At 41.9% G+C, this 21,273-nt stretch overlaps 1 protein-coding gene across 3 annotated transcripts; it reads right to left on the bottom strand.

The window, feature by feature from the left end:
- Positions 1 to 9,510: 9,510 nt before the first annotated feature.
- LOC306906609 (acidic mammalian chitinase-like) lies at positions 9,511 to 19,739 on the bottom strand. Of its 3 annotated transcripts, XM_079478182.1 has the most exons (12): positions 19,627 to 19,739; positions 19,485 to 19,512; positions 16,790 to 16,858; positions 16,688 to 16,714; positions 16,374 to 16,578; positions 16,222 to 16,278; positions 15,980 to 16,145; positions 15,240 to 15,364; positions 13,373 to 13,496; positions 10,692 to 10,874; positions 10,486 to 10,602; positions 9,512 to 10,251 (listed from the first exon to the last, which is right to left on the bottom strand). In XM_079478182.1, the coding sequence occupies exons 3-12, from the start codon at positions 16,812 to 16,814 to the stop codon at positions 9,841 to 9,843; spliced, it is 1,440 nt and encodes a 479-aa protein (XP_079334308.1). In that variant the 5' UTR covers positions 16,815 to 16,858; positions 19,485 to 19,512; positions 19,627 to 19,739; the 3' UTR covers positions 9,512 to 9,840. The 3 variants fall into 3 exon arrangements, with proteins under 3 accessions (XP_079334309.1, XP_079334308.1, XP_079334307.1); XM_079478183.1 differs by lacking the exon at positions 19,485 to 19,512 and having other exon boundaries at positions 9,511 to 10,251; positions 16,790 to 16,855; positions 19,627 to 19,734; XM_079478181.1 differs by lacking the exon at positions 19,485 to 19,512.
- Between the last annotated feature and the right edge of the window lie 1,534 nt (positions 19,740 to 21,273).

Below are 21,273 nucleotides of genomic sequence, written 5' to 3'. Positions count from 1 at the left end.
CAACATATCGTAGGTATAAACCTGTCTTGGCCTCCGCTCTCTAGCTGACCTCCTTACACTGGTTTCTCCTTCCTCTTCCAGAGCCTCAGTTCTGTCGACAAAATCAGTGTCACTTCCGATATTTGCTACATCTCCTCCGTCAGCGTCAACTGGATGTAGTGCCTCAAGATAAGTAGCTGTTCTTCTCTCTGATGGACTCTCACTTATCCTCTGCCCTTCTCTGTCCTGAATCTGTCCTGGGCTTCTCCCTCCCGGCATAACCTGAATGCTTTCCCTTACAGGATCTCGCTCTGAGGATCTGTTGCTTCCTGATGTCGGCCTGTCGACTGGAGCTCTTAACCAGTATCCTCCTGCACTACTCTCTTCATCAGAGCTGGCTAGGTCACAGTCTCTATCATCCAGATTGTCATTGTCTGTATCTCTCACAGTCTTTTTCTGTCTTTCAGGTCTCTTTGATCCAGGTGTTGTCGTTGGAGCATCAACGGGTAGGTCGTTCACCAGTAGCAACAGGTTTCGATGTAGTGTCCTGGTCTTTCCACGGTCATTGTTTTCAGGATATATGACATACACAGGGTTCTTCGATACTTGTTCCTTCACAACATATACAGCCTTTTCCCAGTAGGACCGTAACTTTCCTGGGCCCCCTCGCTCACCAAGGTTCCTGACCAACACTCTGTCTCCTGCTTTCAGCACAACCCCTTTCACTTTTCGGTCATACTGTGCTTTCCCTCTCGCACTTGACTGTCGACTGTGGCTTTCCGCGATCTGGTATGCTTCACTCATTTTGTGTGCCCACTGCTTTGCATATCCCTTCGGTGTGATCTCTTCCGTTGGTTCCACCAGGCCGAAGATCAGGTCAACTGGAAGGCGAGGATGTCGTCCGTACAGCAGGAAAAAGGGCGAGTATCCTGTGGACTCGTGCCGTGTACAATTATAAGCATGTACAATTTGCGGTAAGTGATCCTTCCACCTCTCCTTTTCCTTGTCCGCTAGTGTCCTTAACATCTGTAACAGGGTCCGGTTGAACCTCTCAACTGGATTGCCCTGGGGGTGGTATGGCGACGTTCGAGAGTGGCCAATACGAGTGAACTGTCTTAAAGTGCGGAAGAGTTCGTTTTCAAATTCACGACCTTGGTCGTGATGCAATTTTTCCGGGTATCCAAAGCGCGGGATGTAATCCTGGAACAGGCGTTCTGCAGCAGTCCGTCCCGACTTGTTCTTCGTTGGGTAAGCTTGGGCGAACCTGGTGAAGTGGTCCATGACCACAAGGATATATTCATACCCTCCCCGGCTTGGCTCCAAGTGCAAGTAGTCAATGCATACCATTTCCATGGGTGAGTGTGTAGTGATACTACCCATTGGTGCTCGGACATGTACGGTAGGTTTCTTCTGTTTTATACAGGGACACTTCCTGGTCACGTACCCTTCTATCTCAGTCTTCATGTACGGCCAGTAGAATCGATCCCTCGCCAGGCTGAGTACTCTCTCTGTCCCCACGTGTCCCATTCTGTCATGGAGGTGTTCAAGGGCCAGCTTCTTGTACCTACTTGGGAGAACTAATTGCTTCCTTCCCATTGTCTTTCGATAGAGAAGTCCCCTTTCCACATGCAGCTTGCTCCACTCGTACATGAACTTTCTGCTGGTTCCAGTTAAGTTTCCTCTCATTTCCTCAGTTGGATTGACTCCATCAACTTTCCACTGCCTTACTTGCGAAATCACTGGGTCCTCCTCTTGGGCTTTGACCAACTCTTCCAGTCCGACTGTTGGCAACCCCGTGTTGAATGTCTGTACTTCATCTTCGACGGTAGACATGTACAAGGCAGCGATCCAGGCCACATCCTTTTCTCCGGCTACACGACTACCCTCCCAGGCCGCTTGTACAATGGTGGTAGGTAACTCCTCTGTGCACTCAAACTCAAAAGCTTCAAGGTCCAGTGGAAGACGGGACAAAGTGTCGGCATCGATGTTAACACGCCCTGGCCGGTATTTGATGTCGAACCGGAAGTCAGATAACTCCCCAACCCAGCGATGGCCCACCGAATTCAGCTTTGCTGTGCTCATCACGTATGTCAGTGGGTTGTTGTCAGTGTACACCGTGAAGTGCTGGGCATAGAATAGGTAGTCCCGGAATTTTTCACAGACTGCCCATTTCAAGGCCAGGAACTCAAGCTTTCCACTGTGCAACCGATAGTTTTTCTCAGCTTTTGTCAGTGTCCTGGACCCATATCCAATTACCCTTGGCTTCCCCTCCTGTCGCTGGTAGAGAATCGCCCCCAGGCCCTCTTCAGACGCGTCGGTGTGGAGCGTAAAAGGTAGGGTAAAGTCCGGATATGCCAGCACTGGTGGTTTCTCTAGCATGCCGACTAGTCTCTCCAGGATCTGCTGATGATCTCGCACCCATTCTACCGGAGTCCTTGAGGGGACCTGTGGCCCTTTAACTTTCCTTCGGTTGGACCCACCTTGCTCGGCCCCTGTCTTTGCCTGTAGTAACTCGTATAGGGGTTTGGCAATCCTGGAGAAGTCCTGGATAAATGTCCGGTAATAGCTGAGGAAACCCAGTAACCTTCGTACATCCCCTACTGTCTGTGGAGTCTTGCGTGTGAGAGACCGAACGGCTTCCTGGTCTCTTGGGTCTACTCTCACTCCTTCTGCTGACACAAGGCGCCCCACATACCTGACTTCGCTCTGGAACATCTCACATTTTTCAGGTTTTAGTTTGACACCGTGACATCGGAGAGCCCTTAGTACCCTCCTAAGGCTTTCTACATGCTCTTCAAACGACTTTGCGTAACACAAGACGTCATCCAGGTAGGGTATGCAGCACTCATCTCTTAGCGAGTCGAGCATCTCTTCCATGCTGCGTTGGAAAGCAGCCGGCGCGTTTGACAGGCCAAAAGGGATCCGAACCCACTCATAAAGCCCCCAAGGTGTAATGAATGCAGTCATGTGTCTGGAACCCTCGTCTATAAAGCCCTGGTGGTAGGCCTTACCCTGGTCTAGAATGCTGAACCAGGAATATCCCCCAAGTGTGTCGATTAACTCCTGAATCCTAGGCAGTGGATGACGATCTGGGATGGTCTTCTTGTTTAAGAGCCGGTAGTCCACGCAGAGCCGCAGTTTGCCATCTTTTTTTCTAACGCAGACAACTGGAGCGGCGTATGGCGACTTGGACTTGACAATCCATCCTTTGGTCAGGAGTTCTTGTATGTAGCCTTTGACTTCACTGAACAGGGGTTTCGGTACAGCGGAGTATGCTCGTTGAACCGGAATAGCATCTTCAAGAGTGATTGACATCTGCAGACTGGGGATACATCCGATGTCATCGTCGCCTTTGCTGAAGACGCTAGACTCCTCGTATAACATCTTCTGTACAAGTTCACGTTGACTGTCACTTAGATGCCCCAAGTCCACAGGAGGATGCCACAAGCCAGTGTTCCTATCTGCCACTTGTGTCCCTGCAGTCTGAACCCTCACCATTTGCCTTGCTTCGCTTAATTGTCCCGGATCCACGATTCTTTCTATCTGCTGTAGAGTCCCGAGAATCGTGCCCTGCGGTAGTGTTACGTCACATCCGGTACAATTGCCTATGGGTACAGATACACATGGGTCACCTCTCTTGGGTATCTCCAGAAGTCCCTCTCCGAGATCCAGGCATCTTAGATGGGTGTTCTCCTCTTGTGGTTCAAACAAAGCGACAGAGCCCAACTGTGTTAACTTTGGCGTGATCCGGCATTGCACCCAGGCAATCTGCCCTGATGGGATGATGACTCCTCTCTGTCCAACCTTTAGACGACCACATTCCTCTTCTTCTGTAGTGAGTATGACTTTGATTAGGGTTTGGGCTTTCTCGTTTGGGACATCAATGGCACCAGCTAATAGAGCAGTGAGTGTTTCCGTGAGCTGTTCGGGTCGCCCCTTAATCAGTTCCTCAATCACATTGAAGCCCAGGAGTGGTCTCTCAAGCGGCATTTTGCTAACTAGAAACGGTACATTGATGGAAAGGCTGGGATCCTCGTTTCCTATTAAGTTAACTGTAATGACTGTCCATCCGTCGAATGGAATAGGATCTCCATTAACAGCACATACCTCCAGATCGTTGCCACATCCAAGGAGGTCTTGCAGTGGTCTCACATCAATATCAGGCAGGTATTTCTCTTTCCACTGACGATCAACCATGCTGACCTGTGCCCCGGTGTCAAGCAGTGCCCTCACGGTGAGTCCATTCAAGTTGCACTGGGTTAAAGCTTTGCTTCCTATCAGCTTAATAATGGTGTCAGTTTTGGTCTGGCACGTCCTGTGGTCCCCATTCAGGTCTGTTGATTTATCATTTTGTCTCTGGTTGGTATGTCTTTGATCTATTGCTATTCTTCCTCCAGGTTTGTTCAGTGTTGAGTTAGTGTAAACAGTTTGGGACTTTTGTTCTGCGGTCACTGGTGGTCCCTCTACAGTGGCCGATGTCCGTTTCCCTGCCACTGAGGTCGTCTCAAGCATCCAGCTGCCCGGTGCCCCTCCTCACTGCAAATGAAGCAATGTGGACAGTCCTGACGCCCTTCTTCTGTACACTTGGGACAGCCCCGCGAGCGTGTCACTTTGCGGGGAGCTGGTTGACCTCTTAAGCATTGGCACCCTCTGTCCACCTGTGCTGCCATGGAGCGTTGTAGTGCATCCACCATGTTGGTTAAAGCGTCGAGTCTTGAAGTCAGTTGTTTGATCGGGTCATTTTGGTTCTTTTTCACAGTAGCCTCTATTTTCGCCCCCTCTTCACTGCAAGGTTCACTGTGGACTTGGGCACTACTTGCTGTGGACTGCTTTGTTCTGGTCGGGGGGCCCAGCCGTCGCAGTCGCTCATTTTCGTCGCTTGTAACTTTCATTACGTGTCTGAGGATGGCATCATCGGTCACACTACTGTCAGCAAGCAGTGGCTTCAATTCGCTGCGAATATCCTTGCATCGATGACTCAGGCCCTGGTAGACTGTGTGTAAAAACACATCCTGCACGGTGGCTACACTATACTTGCGGTCTGAATCAGTTTGCCTCGCTGCGAAAAGTATCTTTTGTTTCAACCCCATTACACGATATAAAAACTGCTGGGGGGTCTCGTGGTCGCTTTGCTTGGTGCACATCAGTTCTTGAAATAGTTCTGTGCTGCTCCGATCTCCCAGATGTGACTGGAGGAACCCTTTTAACTCGGTTACCGTCATGTCATCTTTATTGATCAGCATGTCTTTAAAGATGCCGGGTTTGATGATTCTTAACACACCTCTGACAATGTCGGTATCGCTGAAGTTCTCTCTGAGGCCAGCGTCCATCTGTCTGCATACATTGTTATATGTGATGTCTGACGAGTGGTCGCCAATCTGGCCTCCGTGTATCTTGAACTCGCGGGGCTGGATACATGGGAGTCCCAGCGTGGGGAATGTACTGCTCTGAGTAACCCGCTGAGGTCGTTCAGTCTGATACAGGGGCGGTGGTGGAAAGGTGCTTCCCTGCTCTGCACCTTGGGTCAGGTTGGTGTGTCTGGTAGGTGACATATGTGAACGGATCCTCTTGCCAAGTTCTTCGTACTCTGCAAGCATTTTTTGCATATCCAGATTAGTTTCAGAACCAACCCCTCCATCACCCCCTGAGTTTGTGAGATGCTGGTGTGGATAAGTGTCATCAGTAGGTGATGTGCGTGAAGTATGTGTGTTATGAGTGTTTGTGTTAATGTCAGATGGACATATGGCAGTGCAAATCTGTTTTGCTGATTTTACAATCTCTTGTAATGACAACAGTCCACTCATACCTTGATCCTCAGTCTCAAGCAAGGATTTACTCGACATGAAGGCATCGATGTACTTGAAACAACCGTCACAGTCCTCCAGGTCCAGTTCAGATGACTCTTGACCTTGTACAGGCCCAATGGCCTTGGCAATGTGAAACAAATCGTCAGCCTTTAGTGTGGTCAGATCTTTCCGGATGTCCCACACCAAGCATTTCCTCGTACGATCCACCATGATCTCGTTCTACGTTGTCTCCTCCGTTGCAGCCTCAACCTCAGGATGGAGATAACCGTCTACAGATCACCTGGCACAAGCCTCGTGTCTCGTCGCCCGTGGATGTAGCAGCTGCCGCCCTCGAGCGCAATGTCGCCTGGTCCCGACGGTTCTGAGATGATTGGATCAGCTCCCTCTGTCACGTGAAGCTGATCCCGGACGAGCCCCCAAGAATCTGTTGCAGGTCCCGATTTCAGAGACCCAGCAGCCAGATTACTGTAACCTGTAAAACAGGAATAAAGTCAAAAGAAGACAGGAGAGTTGCATCTGCTCTTTCACAGCTCCTCAGTTGATCTATTTATTCAATGCACAATCAGTACAAACAGTTACTTTAAAAGCATTAATGACAATCTTTGCATGTGTTACCAACACTATCACTCAAATGTCACCAATCATCAAAATAAACATCACATTTCTGACACTTCGTCTCCTTTTCTTCACTTCACCATTTTCAGATAATGACTTAATACTGAACAGACATTTTATAAACAGCCATCATGTTATTTCAAACACAAAGTGATTATATATATATATACTGTGATCAGATATGATCAACTGTTAACACGAGCATTTAACATATACTTGCTTCTTTAACTGAAATGCAAATCACTCTTCTCCCAAGAATACTAATTTTGTAATGGATCACCACAAATCCAGCCATTTTCATGCTTTCATCACATGCTTCCTTCAGCACGTGGTCACGTGACCACAAAGCGCGCCAAATGCGACCACAGAGCGAACTAACTAAAGACAATTAACACTATGAATTGACCCAATAACATGAACAATCAAACAACTTTGTGACCTAAAAACAAGTAATACAAAACAACATTCGTATATAAAGATCACTAGAGCATACTTAAATTACGTTATACACGTTAGTGTGAACATAACATGTTACCCGGACACACATTCACAAATTGCATCGCTATTTACACTCTACGTTCACCATACACTGTAATATTGCAGCCACAGTACTTTGACATAAGTTTAGCTGGTTATCGCAGTTTTTACCTGTAAAACAGGAATAAAGTCAAAAGAAGACAGGAGAGTTGCATCTGCTCTTTCACAGCTCCTCAGTTGATCTGAGGACGCATGCGCAGTTTGTTGTTCTTCTCGCAACTCTCCGATCAGACTATCAAAATAAGAGTTCCTTTTTTTCCCCTTCCATATCTCTCAATTAACAATAGCTGTTGAACATAAACGCTGCATAGATAAATTATATGGTGAATAAACTTAAAACAATACAAAATAAGAAACATTAAAATAAAGCACAACCTTACACAATTGTGTACATACTTTGTGTGTATCACACTAGCTTGCTCTTCTCTGCAACTATGTGAATTACAATGTGCTCCATGCTAGTTAACATTAGAATAATCAGCCGAAGTTGCAATTGAATAAGTTAACTCTGCTAACATAGCTACAAAAACCATGCAAAATAGCTCATGACGTGTTATTTGACTTTAGCTGACTGAGTGGCTAGTGCAGTAGGTGACAATCTGACAGACATTATAATAGCGACAACGATTATGTTGTCTTACTATAATATTCATTAATTTAGGTAAATCATCATCTTCGTCGTGGCCCAACCAAGCCCACACACTGTGATGTCACCGTCCGGAGCAGAAGGTGGCAGTAATGCACCAAAAAGCTGTTTACCGTAAAACACAAAGAAGTCACCGTCCGGTCCCTGTATGGTGGTGGCGAAACTTACTGGACCAGGATCGGTGATCCTTAGCAGTTGTGTTTCCGATATGAGCTTGTTCTTCAGAAATGTTTGTTAATATGTAACGTTAGCTTGTGTGGACGCTACCGCACTACTTAATCAACAAAAGAGCTTCGCTACTGAAAAGCTATTTGATTCAGAAAACAGCGACGTTACCACCACGCTACTGAAAAATGTAGTTAAACTAGTAGCGTCACTGCTTACCGTTTCAAGTACACTCTCCTACTCACTCTGTCTCTCTTTGATTTCACTATCAGACACCTACTCCTCTGCCTGGGTGCCGCCATGGCTTGTCACCTCTCCTCCATGTGCTATGTTCACCTGTTTTTGCAAAATGTCGTTAGGTAAGCTACTATAGGCTTGGAAACTGAAGCTACAGCACTTAACATGTCGGTTATTTTTGCACATGTTGAGGCATCAACCTCTAGAATTTTTATTTGTTTGGCCCGCAACTGTTCCGCACCCCCCTTGCCCTTGCGCTTTTGTTTCTCCATCCTAAATCCACAGATTTCTGGCTCCGACCCACTGACTGCATTTGACACAAGAAACCGAGGGGGAGGGGTGGAGCCCTAACCCTAAGAGATGATTGGGCCAGCCCAGTGTCAGTATGGATAATGAACCAATGGGCCGCTGTCCCTGCTTTATGGGCCGGTCGTTGGCAAATAAAAAAAAAACATTTTATATCAACCGGCCCCCAAGTGCGTCGGCCCACCGGGCATTTGCCCGGTATGCCAGATTACCAGTCCAGCCCTGCCCCCAGCCCCTTTATTTAGATATAATCCTATCACGTGTAACATGTAGTGTGTGTGGCTTTGAAATTTTGCATGTCTATGTAAATATAAATAAATGCTTGACGAGACAAATAGTGTTGCTTGTGTAATGAGGCATCAAACGAATTGTTTTTGACTATATGTGCATCCATGACAACTTGGGGGAACCTCACCCGACATCAGCATTGTGTGTTCGGTGAGAGCGAAAGAAAGGGGACTGGGCTTCAAACCACCAACCTGCCCATGTCAAACCATGTTACATCTCACTCCTAGTCCTGCTTTACCTTAGTGCTGCCTTCAAATCCGTAGACCAATGAAGTTATCCTTTTTTAGAACTATTTGTAAAAACTATTTACATTTGTCCAATTCGGCTTTATTATTGTTTGGTACAGTAAATTAGTTCAATATATGCATTTAGGTCAACTACAGTTTATTAAAAATGTAAATTTCAACCTGCGGTTTGAAAAAGGAGCCCAATTCCTCAGGAAACCCTGGCAGCGGCTACCTTTTCGGTTTAAAAAGTATCGGTCCGTGTGCGATCGGATATCTTTGATACTAATATGCCTGTCAATGGTTGAATATTAATTCCAACTATACTTTGTAGCAAGTATGATTTTAAAAGTAGTGAAATATAACTAGCTTCATTTGTAACAAAGTACAATTATAATTACAGACTTAAAAAAAGCGACTTACAGTAACGCGAGTAGTTGTAATACGTTAGGTATACGTTAATCACCTACCAGCCAAACAAATGAATCGAGCCACCATGTGGTGGTGGTTGATTCAGCTCAGTCTGTACGGCTGTAAAAATCTAAATAACATTGTTGATATTATTTCCACTACACCCAGACTTCACCTCCCTATGACACCAATTAACCAAAACACACATGATTCAAATCAACCAAAAATAGCAGCTGCACTGTCATCTACTCCAGATGTCACAAAATCACGTGTGTAAACAAGTATTGCATCCCATAGGTTTCACCATTTTCGGTTTAATTGAAGGTGCTGCTTATGACATTTTATTTACCATATTAAGTCCTTGAAATAATGAACAACTTTGCGATCTTAAATCAGGTTAATTTTAATTCAAAAGATTAGACAGACTTGCATAATGTAGCATAATATTAATATTAGAAAATAAATGTATATTAATATTAGAAAATACATGTAAAGTTTGTAAGTCCCAAAAGTATTTTAGGATAAAAACGCCACTATTGTCACCAGAAGGATCTACACCGCAACCTTAACATTTCACCCATTTCTCCTCCACAACAGCGTTACTACATCATATGACATTGGGCGGTTACTGCACATTGAGAGGCCAGTCACAGCACAAGCAGTTTATATTAAAGACGAGCCCTGCAGGACATGGCTTAACAAAAGTTCTGCCAGAGGCACAGTGCATAAAGGACGTACGGACAGCCGGGTTTGTGTACACCCCATCTGGCCTGCCTGCACAGAAGTCATTTACAGGGACAGATGGTAGAACTTTGGTTGGAGTTCCGACAGGCCGTTGTGTTGTTTTTGGGGTAAAAAGAGGTGATTCTGGAAAGGAGAATGGTGGGGTGTAATTGAGAGTACTGATGTTAAGAAGCTGATGCAGGTGGCTGATGAGAGGACTTTTGCCCTGCCCACAGAACTGTCCCGTAAAGTCATCGAGATCCAGAGTCCAGACAAACGCTCCTCCAAACTGATTGTCCTTAATGTATTGAACCTGATGCATGGACAGAATTGTATTTCATAATGTTTAGGTTTTATGCATCTTTAACTTCTTATATTTCTTCACTGTTTTTGTTCCAGTTAAGCAGCAAGCACGTTGAATTACCTTAGTGTATACCTTGTGCTATTTTCATAACCCTGCCTTACCTTCCAGCATGTACTGTATATGTTCGACAACAGACATTTCATGTATGTTAATGTAGGCTTAACTCATACGTGGTATAATAACCTTTGTCTCGAAGCTGATCTTGTCGTCAAAGCCCACCCACTCTTCTCCTTTGGTTGCATATGGAACTTTCTGATCATCGATCCAATGTGGTGTTGCTCCTTTAAGGAAGCTGCAGATCTGATGGATAATAATTATTCAGTTTTCATGTTACTGGAGATCATCTTTATCACATTTTGAGTTTGTACTGTGCCTGAATGTGATATGACCTCATAATAGGACAAGAATCCAGCATCTCTGGTGTATGTTCCCGCTGAAGCAGGACCATCAGCTGGAGCTCCAACATCATTGGCCGTGGACGTCAGTCTGAACGTCCGTCCGTATGTTGCAAGTCCCAACCTTAGTTTCTCCACAGGGGCACCTTGGTCTCTCCAGTATGTCATGGCGAAATCCTGCATTGTCATGGTGAACACATTATTATCCTTATTTCCTGTTGTTTGTTTTTACTTCCTTGTTATTAGCAATGACTCCCTGCTTGTATATCCTTTATTGGTATGTTTCCCCATAGAACTATAATCCTATGAGTAATCACATAAAAAACATTTATTGTAAAATTTTTAGCCGTTCGTATATCATCTGTATAAGCATCGTGTATTACTCTCTAATTCAGAGATAATGTTGAATTTCATTTAATACTGTTAAATTTCTACGCCCAATGTTCATTTCGCCATCTTAGGTAAGGCTTGGTAGATATAGAGAATGTGCATGTTGCAGTGGCGCCGCCATCTTGGGAGGTAATACTCCACTTGTCCATTAATAAGTTCTATACACATCATGTGAAAAACATGGTGTGTACAATCTAGTTTGCTGTAAGTTATATGATGAAATGCTGGCTGGCTTAAAATTACCTCTAAGGTGTATGAATGTAACGTTATTGAGTGAAGGAGTCTGTCAAAAGAGACTGAGGTAATGAGACACAGGGAGTTTGTCGTGGGTGAATAAGCGATATGCAAGCATGTGTGATTATTTCTGTTTAAAATTGAGTATATATGTTATTGGACCAATAAGGCAAATCTTCTAGCTATGAGCGAGAGAGATACGGACATCACCGGACAGCGCACCCAGCCTCCGGAAGCGTTGGGTTTTCCTCCCATGAGGTTCACATTACAAGCGATTGACGATGATTTTAGTCCAGATACAGTGTTTTCTTCCGTTTTGTTTGCTCACACAAGCAAAGCGGCGAGTTTCAAAGGCCTCTATGCACTCCAGCAACGATACATGCTTGCACCGGGGGGGTTATGTGAGTACTATTGTGCAGTAGTGAACCCTCAGAAAATATTCTGCATCCATAAAACCCTTTGATATGACACAAACTATCATAAAAAATTATATTTATAAACTTTAAAATATTATTTTCAATAAAAGTCGACCGATTTCCCCAATTAGACATATTTGACTTCCAGGATCGATCCGAACTCTGTCCACGTGAGAAGTAATTCAAGATCAAGATAAGTGTAATGCTTGAAAATGAATACAATAAAAATTTATTGTAAAAAGGGCTGGGAATCCATTCCAAAAATAATCGATTCCTCAATTGCAAGGCGTTGATAATTGAGTCGATTCGAAAGGTTGGAATTTCCATTTACAGAATCGACTCAAAAGCACATGCCCCGCCCCTTATCTGATGTCATTGATGACATATTTAGTTAAGGTTTTTGTTATAGAAACAATAAACATTAATACATGTAAAAAGTGACAGTTTAGAAAATTGTATTGCATTAAAAATTGCTAATTTTTTAAATAAGTAAAACTCTGCATGGAGCCGGAATCGAAAACAGCAGCTAGGAATCAATTCTTTTGATTCCCAAACCCAGAATTGGAATCAACTCCAAAAAATTCAGAATTGAACAGCCCTACACGGAACAGTAAGACAGTAAAACTGACCAATCATATTATCACATCACTGCTTGTTCTTCTACATTTATCAATAAATAGCCTAACTAATAAAAAGCGCACGTGAAGTTGTGTAGCCTATTTTAGATTTATTTTAGGTCCACCTGATATTCTCTGGTTCCACATTGTGATTCCTGGCTGTGCCAGTGGTTTTTACAACTTGTATGTGCGTATTTTGAGTACTTTTCTTAAAACACAATTAAACAAATTCAATGCTTCTCTTGATGCTACAATTATTTCTAGTAATACCAAGAACACCAAAAGTTGTAAATAAACAGTTTAATGCAAAAGTTAAACATACCAAACCCTAACGGCTTGTTCTTATGGGTTTGTTGTGTTATGTCATACTGCATCCAATGTGGGCAATGTAAAATTCGAATGGGTTCCAATGCATTCTTTTATTTTTTATCGAGTTGCGTTGCATTGAACCACGTAGACATGATGCAAGACATTCTTATATTCATGCACCTTTTCTTATCTTATTTTATGGTATATAATAAATAGTTCAGAAAATTATTAAAAATGTAATCAGGTTATTACACAAAGGGAGTGTAAATCATATTTACATTTCAAAGTCAAGTTATACAACTTTTACATTGTAATTCTCAGATAATTAGCTTGGTACAGTTTATTTGTCAACTACCTATATTATTATTATATGTCTCTGCTGGTTGTTCAACATGTTGGTAATACCAAAACCACATACACACACATATATATATATATATATACTTATTATATTTCTTCAATTTATGAATTTCTGTACATTTCTATAAATCCCCTTAAAGTATTACTTAGTTACAACTTATTCATTTACGGTTCCTAAATTAAAGTTAGTAGTATCCGAGTAGCAAAGTTTGGGTAAAACACTCCAAATAGGGTGGTTGTTCTCCATGTACATCATATGATTTTTTTATATCACAATCATGTCATATGCTTTTTAACAGTTCATGTTATTAAATGATGAGAGGTTATAAAGGTTGTAAGGCTTTCTTACAGTATTGAAGTAGATGTCGTCTCCTGTGTCTTTAGACCCACGATACAGAGGACTGTTGTGTCCCGTGAAAGGCTGCCATGAGGCATGAAAGTCATAGGTCATGACATTGATGAAGTCCAAATACCTGCATTACCACAACAACAACTTTGTTTAGTTTCTAGTGGATATTAAAGTTGTTCAATAACAGCAGGATATGTTTCAGCATTTGCATGTCTTTTAAAGCATTCAGTATCTCAGATTAGTGAGTATACTCCACATGTTTTAGTAAATATTTTATTATATTTTTATGTGACAACATTGAAGAAATGGCACTTTGCTACAATGTTTAGTGTGTGTACAGCTTGTATAACAGTGTAGATTTGCTGTCCCCTCAAAGAACTCAACACACAGCCATTAATGTCTAAACCTCTGGCAAGAAAAGTGAGTACACCCCTGTACTCCATATTGGGCCCCAATTAGCCATTTCCCCACCCTGGTGTTATGCGATTGTTAGTGTTGCATGGTCGACAGGTGTGAATGGGGAGCAGGTGTGTTAAATTTGGTGTAAACGCACTCTCTTTCATACTGGTCACTGGAAGTTCAACATGGTACCTCATGGGAAAGAACGCGCTGAGGATCTGAAAAAAAGAAATTTTACAGCTGGCCTAGGCTATAAGAAGATTGCCAAGACCCTGAAACTGAGCGGCAGCACGGTGGCCAAGACCATACAGCGGTTTAACAGGACAGGTTCCACCCAGAACAGGCCTCGCCATGGTCATTTAAAAAAAGTTGTGCACGTGCTCAGCATCATATCCAGAGGTTGTCTTTGGGAAAAAGACGTATGAGTGCTGCCAGCATTGCTGCAGAAGTTGTAGGGGTGGAGGTCAGCCTGACAGTGCTCAGAATATACGCCGCACACTGCATCAAATTGGTCTGCATGGCAAATTGTTCTGTCGTCCCAAAAGGAAGCCTCTTCTAAAGACGACGCACAAGAAAGCCTGCAAACAGTTTACTGAAGACAAGCAGAGTGAGGACATGGATGACTGGAACCATCTCCTGTGGTCGGATAAGACCAAGATAAACTAATTGGGTTCAGATGGTGTCAAGGGTGTGGAGTACAAAGACAAGTGTCTTGCTTACAGTCAAGCATGGTGGTGGGAATGTCATGGTCTTGGGCTGCATGTGTGCTTCCAACACTGGGGAGCTACAGTTCATTGAGGGGACCATGAGTGCCAAAATGTACTGTGAAATACTGAAGCAGAGCATGATCCCCCAACTTTCAGAGACTGGGCCGCAGGGCAGTATTCTAACATAACCCCAAACCCATCTGCAAGATTACCACTGCCAAAGCTAAGGGAAAAGGTGATGGACTGGCCAAGCATGTCTCCAGACCCAAACCCTATTGAGCATCTGTGGGCATTCTCAAACAGGTGGTGGACGACCGCAAGGTCTCTAACATCCACGAGCTCGGTGATGTCATCATGGTAGAGTGGAAGAGGACTCCAGTGGCAACCTGTGAAGCTCTGGGTGAACTCCCATACCCAAGAGGGCTGAGGCAGTGCTGGAAAATAATGGTGGCCACACAAAATGTTTACATTTTGGGTCCAATTTGGACATTTTCACTTAGGGGTGTACTCACTTTGTTGCTAGCGGTTTAGACATTAATGGCTGTGTGTTGAGTTCTTTGAGGGGACAGCACATTTACACTGTTATACATTCTGTATACTCACTACTTTACATTGTAGCAAAGTGTCATTTCTTCATTGTTATTTACCAAAATGAGAGGGGTGTACTCACCTCTGTCAGTTACTGTATATGTATTTAAGGATTCCAAATTCACAAAAATATGAATAAACAGATGAGACTTTAAATGATTTTTTAAACATACTTAGAAATTTCAGCAATTTCATAACCACCATCAATGATATTCTTCCCAGCAGAAACAGCAGCAGAGAGCAGGAGTCTGGGACGTCCAGTGGCATCACCTTCTGCCTTATAAGCTTCCAGAAGTTCCTGTTGAGGTCACATCTTCACAGTTATAGTAGAAAACAGTGCAGTTAAAATTGTTTATTTACAACTTTTAGTGGTTTAAGAACACTAAAAGTTGTAAATAAACAGTTTAATGCAAAAGTTAAACATACCAAACCCTAACGGCTTGTTCTTATGGGTTTGTTGTGTTATGTCATACTGCATCCAATGTGGGCAATGTAAAATTCGAATGGGTTCCAATGCATTCTTTTGTTTTTTATCGAGTTGCGTTGCATTGAACCACGTAGACATGATGCAAGAAATTCTTATATTCATGCACCTTTTCTTATCTTATTTTATGGTATATAATAAATAGTTCAGAAAATTATAAAAAATGTAATCAGGTTATTACACAAAGGGAGTGTAAATCATATTTACATTTCAAAGTCAAGTTATACAACTTTTACATTGTAATTCTCAGATAATTAGCTTGGTACAGTTTATTTGTCAACTACCTATATTATTTTTATGTCTCTGCTGGTTGTTCAACATGTTTTCGGCACAGCTTAAAAATTGTGAAAGCACTATAGAAATAAACCTAAATTGTGTTCATTTGAATGTGATGATGCTGTTGGTTTTGAAGAGTAAATGCAAAAGTACCTTGCAGAGCAGTGTGAATCTTTGCTTGTCTTCTGGAGGACTTCCACGGGAACCAGGAAACTCCCAGTCCAGGTCAAGACCATCAAAGCCATGAGTCCTCAAAAAGTTGATGGAAGACTGAACAAAGGTCTGTCTGTTTGCCGGGGTCGACACCATGATACTAAACCTAAAGTAAGAGTTTAATTATTAAAATTTCAGTTCGATTTATAAAAAACAGTGCTTTGATTAAGCAGGACACTTACTGAGCTGTACCAAAGGTCCATCCTCCCACAGCCAAGAGAGTTTTCAAATTGGGGTTTCTGTCAATTCAAATGTTTGTTTCATCACATAAACGTCTTCTGAAAACAGCAAATAACGTTTTTGCTAAATATCAAACTGATATGAGTTAACATACATTTCCTTCAGTCCATTAAAAGACTTGTAGAGAGTTTCATCATTCCATTCATAGGTGTTCAGTTGATTTCCCTGATTAATCATGGCAAACGCGTAAATTAAATGGGTGCATAAATGGGGATCCACGTTAGACGGCAGGTACTTGCCAACATCAGGTCTGTACTGAGACCAGTTTGTGAAGTAACATATTAGCTGGGAAGCCAATCCTGAAATAATTAAACATTTAATAATGAGATATTTAGTTTTAATTAACAAAATATGCTGTCTAATAATAACAGTAATGATTGTTATCCATAATAACAATACAAAACTTACCAAAATGACACAGTGCCAAAAAAAACCCTGAAAAAAATACGAAAAGTTTAAACATAAAACTATCAAACTCGTTGAAAAACATTTTCCAAAACAATCACTTACCAGCCAAACAAATGAATCTAGCCATGATGGGAGTTTTGTCAGCAAAAATACTCTATCCGTCTGCTACTGCTGAAAGAAACCAAATGACATTGTTATATTATTTCCTCTTAACACACAAACAAACAAAGTCTTCATCCCTGTATAACACCAATGATTAACCAAAACTCACATGAACCGAATTTCCCCAAAATAGCTGGATTGTCACCAGATGTTTGGGTAAACAACTATTACGCAATAACAATCCATAGGTCAGTTTTTGCATTTTGATTGTAAAATAGTGTTCAATGGTTTAATTCAGTCATCATTTAATATTTCAGTGACTTTGATTGATAAACCTTTAAAGGGCACAAGCACCTTCATTCTATCATTCCATTCAGAGCCAATTATCTAATCTCATTTACTTTGATTAAAACAATATAAAGTTAGTCTTGAATTACTAATGTAGCCATTCGGATTTCACCAGAGCCACCATTAATCTCATAATGTTCCCTTTTCATTCACTAAATTTAAACTTTTCTTAAAGCAACACTATGCCGTTTTCGACCTTAAAATAGTGTCTCTAACGTTATTTCAGTGGTAGAACAACTCTTAACGGGACAGCTACAACTGCCTCCTACTTTACTCCTAGCCTGGGTAGTTTTTTTAACAGCTAACTATAAGACAAAGCTATCTAATATGCTTGTCTCAAAAACAAGTAAAGGGAAAATCAAAGAGGGTTTTGTCGGAGGAAGCGAAGAGATTTATAAAGTAGGTAATCAGCACGCTATGTGCGAACAGCTAACAACCAGCTGCTACCTCAGAATTAAGTTTGATATATTAGTATACCCCAGTAGTATACCCTGTGCTAAAGTACATGCACAGTTTATGAGGCGACATGCTTGCTCAACAAATTTAATGTGTATTGCGTTGACCATAGGGAAGATTAGGCTACACAGCGACGGTAATTGTGACACTGTGGCGAGCGGGCCAATGGCCAATCAGCGTCGCCATGGAAACGGCGCAATCAAGCCGCCGCATCTGCGCTCCATCTAGCTCACCTAATGAGAAGGTGAGCTTGTTCTCCAGGTTGAGCCAGAAATAATGAAGAATGTTAAGAGGGGAACAGAAGAATTAAAAATGAAAGATGTGTTTACTAATGGAGTAGAACGTTTATTTCTGTATCTTAAAAGAACGGATTTAATTAAGGGAGTTTAATGAATATATAGAAAGTTTTTTTCTCCCAAACTCTGGGCCATACTCCAACACAGTAGTTGGCAATAATGCACCTTTACGTTGGTGCCATCCGCCATAAAACCGAAGACGACGTTCTCCAGGTCATACCGGACTAATGTCCAGCTGGTTTTCCTCGATTTTCAGAGACACGGACACATCGGAACCACGAACAAGGCACACGCTGGGAACCAGGCTAATTCCCCCACAGCTCGCACCGCAATGTTCCCAACAACCCGTTGTAAATAAACCACCCTCCTGGGCTCAAACCTCAACCGTTTTACTTTCCGCCCGCCACAGACAACAGAGAATTACGTTATCAACCACATTGGGGAACCATAAGCAAAAGTTCTCTAGTCTTGCTTTAAGTGTTACCAAATCTTTTTTGGACGGTTTGTTTCCTTGGATTTTAAATTTTTACTTCAATGTATAATATGTAATATGTGACCGTATGACGATCATTCACTTACACTGGTAAAGCCCGTACTCTGACCCCAATTTTTGAGCCCCCGAATTACAGACTTTCAACTAACTGAAGAGGACGAGCAGAGACAAAAACCACAGACTACACATGTATTTATCAAAGAGTTACTAAAAACAACTGGGAGCTCAACATCAATGATAAAACAATTTAATCAATGTGAATCAGCCACATGGGCTTCGTTTAGACGGTTCCCCTGGGCCGGCCACCCATACTCACCCAAGAGCAAAATACACTATCAAAAGAACAATTAACAACAAAATAAACTTAAGTTAGTTTCTTTGGCATCATGTCTTTGCATAAACATGTCACAGCTCAACTCAGAAAACAAAAAATACAAGTAAAAAACACGTCAAACCAACCAAACCCCAAAATATAATTTAAACCCACTCAACACCCAAATAAACCAAGGTCAAAAGAACAACAGAACAGATAAACCATTACTATTTAACTCCGTAATAGAGCAGCATAAATGTAAAGCAAGACAACGAAAGGATACAACCAACCCAAATTACGAAATAAACTAAATAAGTTGGTTAATAAACAATAGCCTATATAATAATAATAATAATAATAATAATAATGTAAGAGTAATAATAAAAAAAAAAATTCAATTCAACTCAATTACACACACATTTAAACAAAATACACAGACAACGAATAAACGCAAATCAATGATATTACGCCAGCGACATGAGCGAACCCGGTGGCGCCAGAGTCAACGGCCACGGGTTTAGAGCGCTTCCAACGTGAACGTTGTACAGGCAAATGAAGACGTTCAAAGCAATCGCGAGCATTCAATGCAACAAAAGAATCCCGCGTCCCAAACTGGAAACGCCATTATAACCGCAGCAAAACAGCAGCTGGCAACTTCTGAAAAACAAATCGACATTTTCGTTTGCTTTCTTCTCACTCCCCACTCCTCTCAGATTTAGTCACACAAACCGGGTAAGGGAAACATGATATTACCTTTCACGTGTAAGACACTCACTCACACATACTCACTAGCAATGTCTGGACACACCCGACTAATCTAAAATTACACCAAGCAAGCATATTAAGCAAACATGTGAATTAAGTTACATTCCCACGAACACTCATATTTATATTTCCCTCCCGTCTGAGCCACCAGTTTAACAGAACCTACCTTTCTCGAGGAGTGAAGGAGATACAAGACCTACACAAACAGGTCACATCGATACAATGTCACGAAGCACCTAATTCTCAAATAGTCTATATAGCTACGTGATTACCTGACGTACCCACCCACTTAATGCCCTGCTATTTTTAAAGGTGCCACGCAGACTACTCTTAAAGGGGCAATCCCACTACAATCATATTTTTTGTTCTCTCTGATTGTTGTAGCCTTTTATTTTTTTAGAGGTTTATAATATTTTTGTTTATTAACTATTATTATATGTATGTTGTGGTTTATCATTACTGGTCACCTGTTTAACCTACATCATTGTATACATATAGCGAGGACAAGCCAGGAAGAGTTTTGGAATCAGAGCAGGTGGCGTCATGCGGTTTTTGACCACTTTGTTTTCACTGAACGCCTGTGTTTGTTTTTTTGCCACTATTAAATTATTTCTGTTATGCGTTCAACTAAATGTTTCTGTTAAATAAAGCAAAATGAGAAAAAAGTCAAAAGAGGTTGTGGAGTGCGTGCAAAACCACATTTGACTTCTGCTTTAGATTCTGAACTTCTCTAGATTACTAATCATTACTCAAGAGGTTCTGCCAATGCAATAGCCTATTTAATAACAACAAGCTGATGTTTCTCATTTGTGAATAAATTATGACTTAGGACTCGGAGCAGATACATTGTGTGTTTTGTCAAAGCAGATTTATATTGTTTATAGTTATAGGAAGTTAAGATTTGATTTTGGAAAATGATGTCATGGAAACCTTTAAAGCAACACTCGAGAACTTTTGCTTATGGTTCCCCCATGTAGTTGATAAACGCAATTGTTGTTATCAGTGTCTTAAATACTGTCACTGTATAAGCTTCCCTGTGGGCAGGGCAGAACACGTGATTTTTTTTGACTAAGCATGTCACTTCATAGACTGTGCATGTACTAAAGCGCTCCCGTGGGGTATACTACTGGGCTGTATTAATAGCTCAAAGTAGATTCTGAGGTGGTTGTTAGTTGTTAGCGAATAGCGTTTTAGCTACATAACAGCAAGCGTGCTAACGTTAGCTACATATCTAATTTTGAGTGACCCAAACACAATGCATGGACGTGAATGTGTTTAGTAACCAACAAATTTTTTTTCTGTAGTTCTGTTTTCGGAAACACTCGCGACCAGGCCTTGTGCTTTGTGTTATACGTGCAAACAATAACTTACACTGAACTTGCTATGAGAATAGTGCCTAGCATGTTAAAAATAAATACCGATAACATCTACGTGTAGAGACATGCAAATTTGAATGTCTCTTATAACTTATAGTTAGCTGTTGGCTCTGCCCAGGCTTAAGGTAAGATATGTGACATATGCTGAAAAGCAGGTCAGACAATTCCCCAAGCAGGGGATGGGCAGCGCTGTCAGTACTGACCCTGACACAGAATTTACAGAGTGTGATTTGAGCAGCTAGGAGGCTGCTCATGTAGCTGTGGCAATAGAATTTGTCCCATTAAGAGTTGTTCTACCACCAAAATAATTTTTAGAGACATTATTTAAAGGCTGCATAGTGTAGCTTTAACAATAAGGTGCTAACAATTTCTTAATGCATTAGCATTTAATTAATTAATATCCTAATTAATTTCGTCGGAGCCGATAGCCTTGCGCT

This window comes from Barbatula barbatula (assembly GCF_947034865.1).
Source record: "Barbatula barbatula genome assembly, chromosome: 17".
NCBI classification, from domain to species: domain Eukaryota; kingdom Metazoa; phylum Chordata; class Actinopteri; order Cypriniformes; family Nemacheilidae; genus Barbatula; species Barbatula barbatula.
Note: the sequence above shows the minus strand (reverse complement) of the source record. Positions and strands in the feature narration are given on the sequence as shown.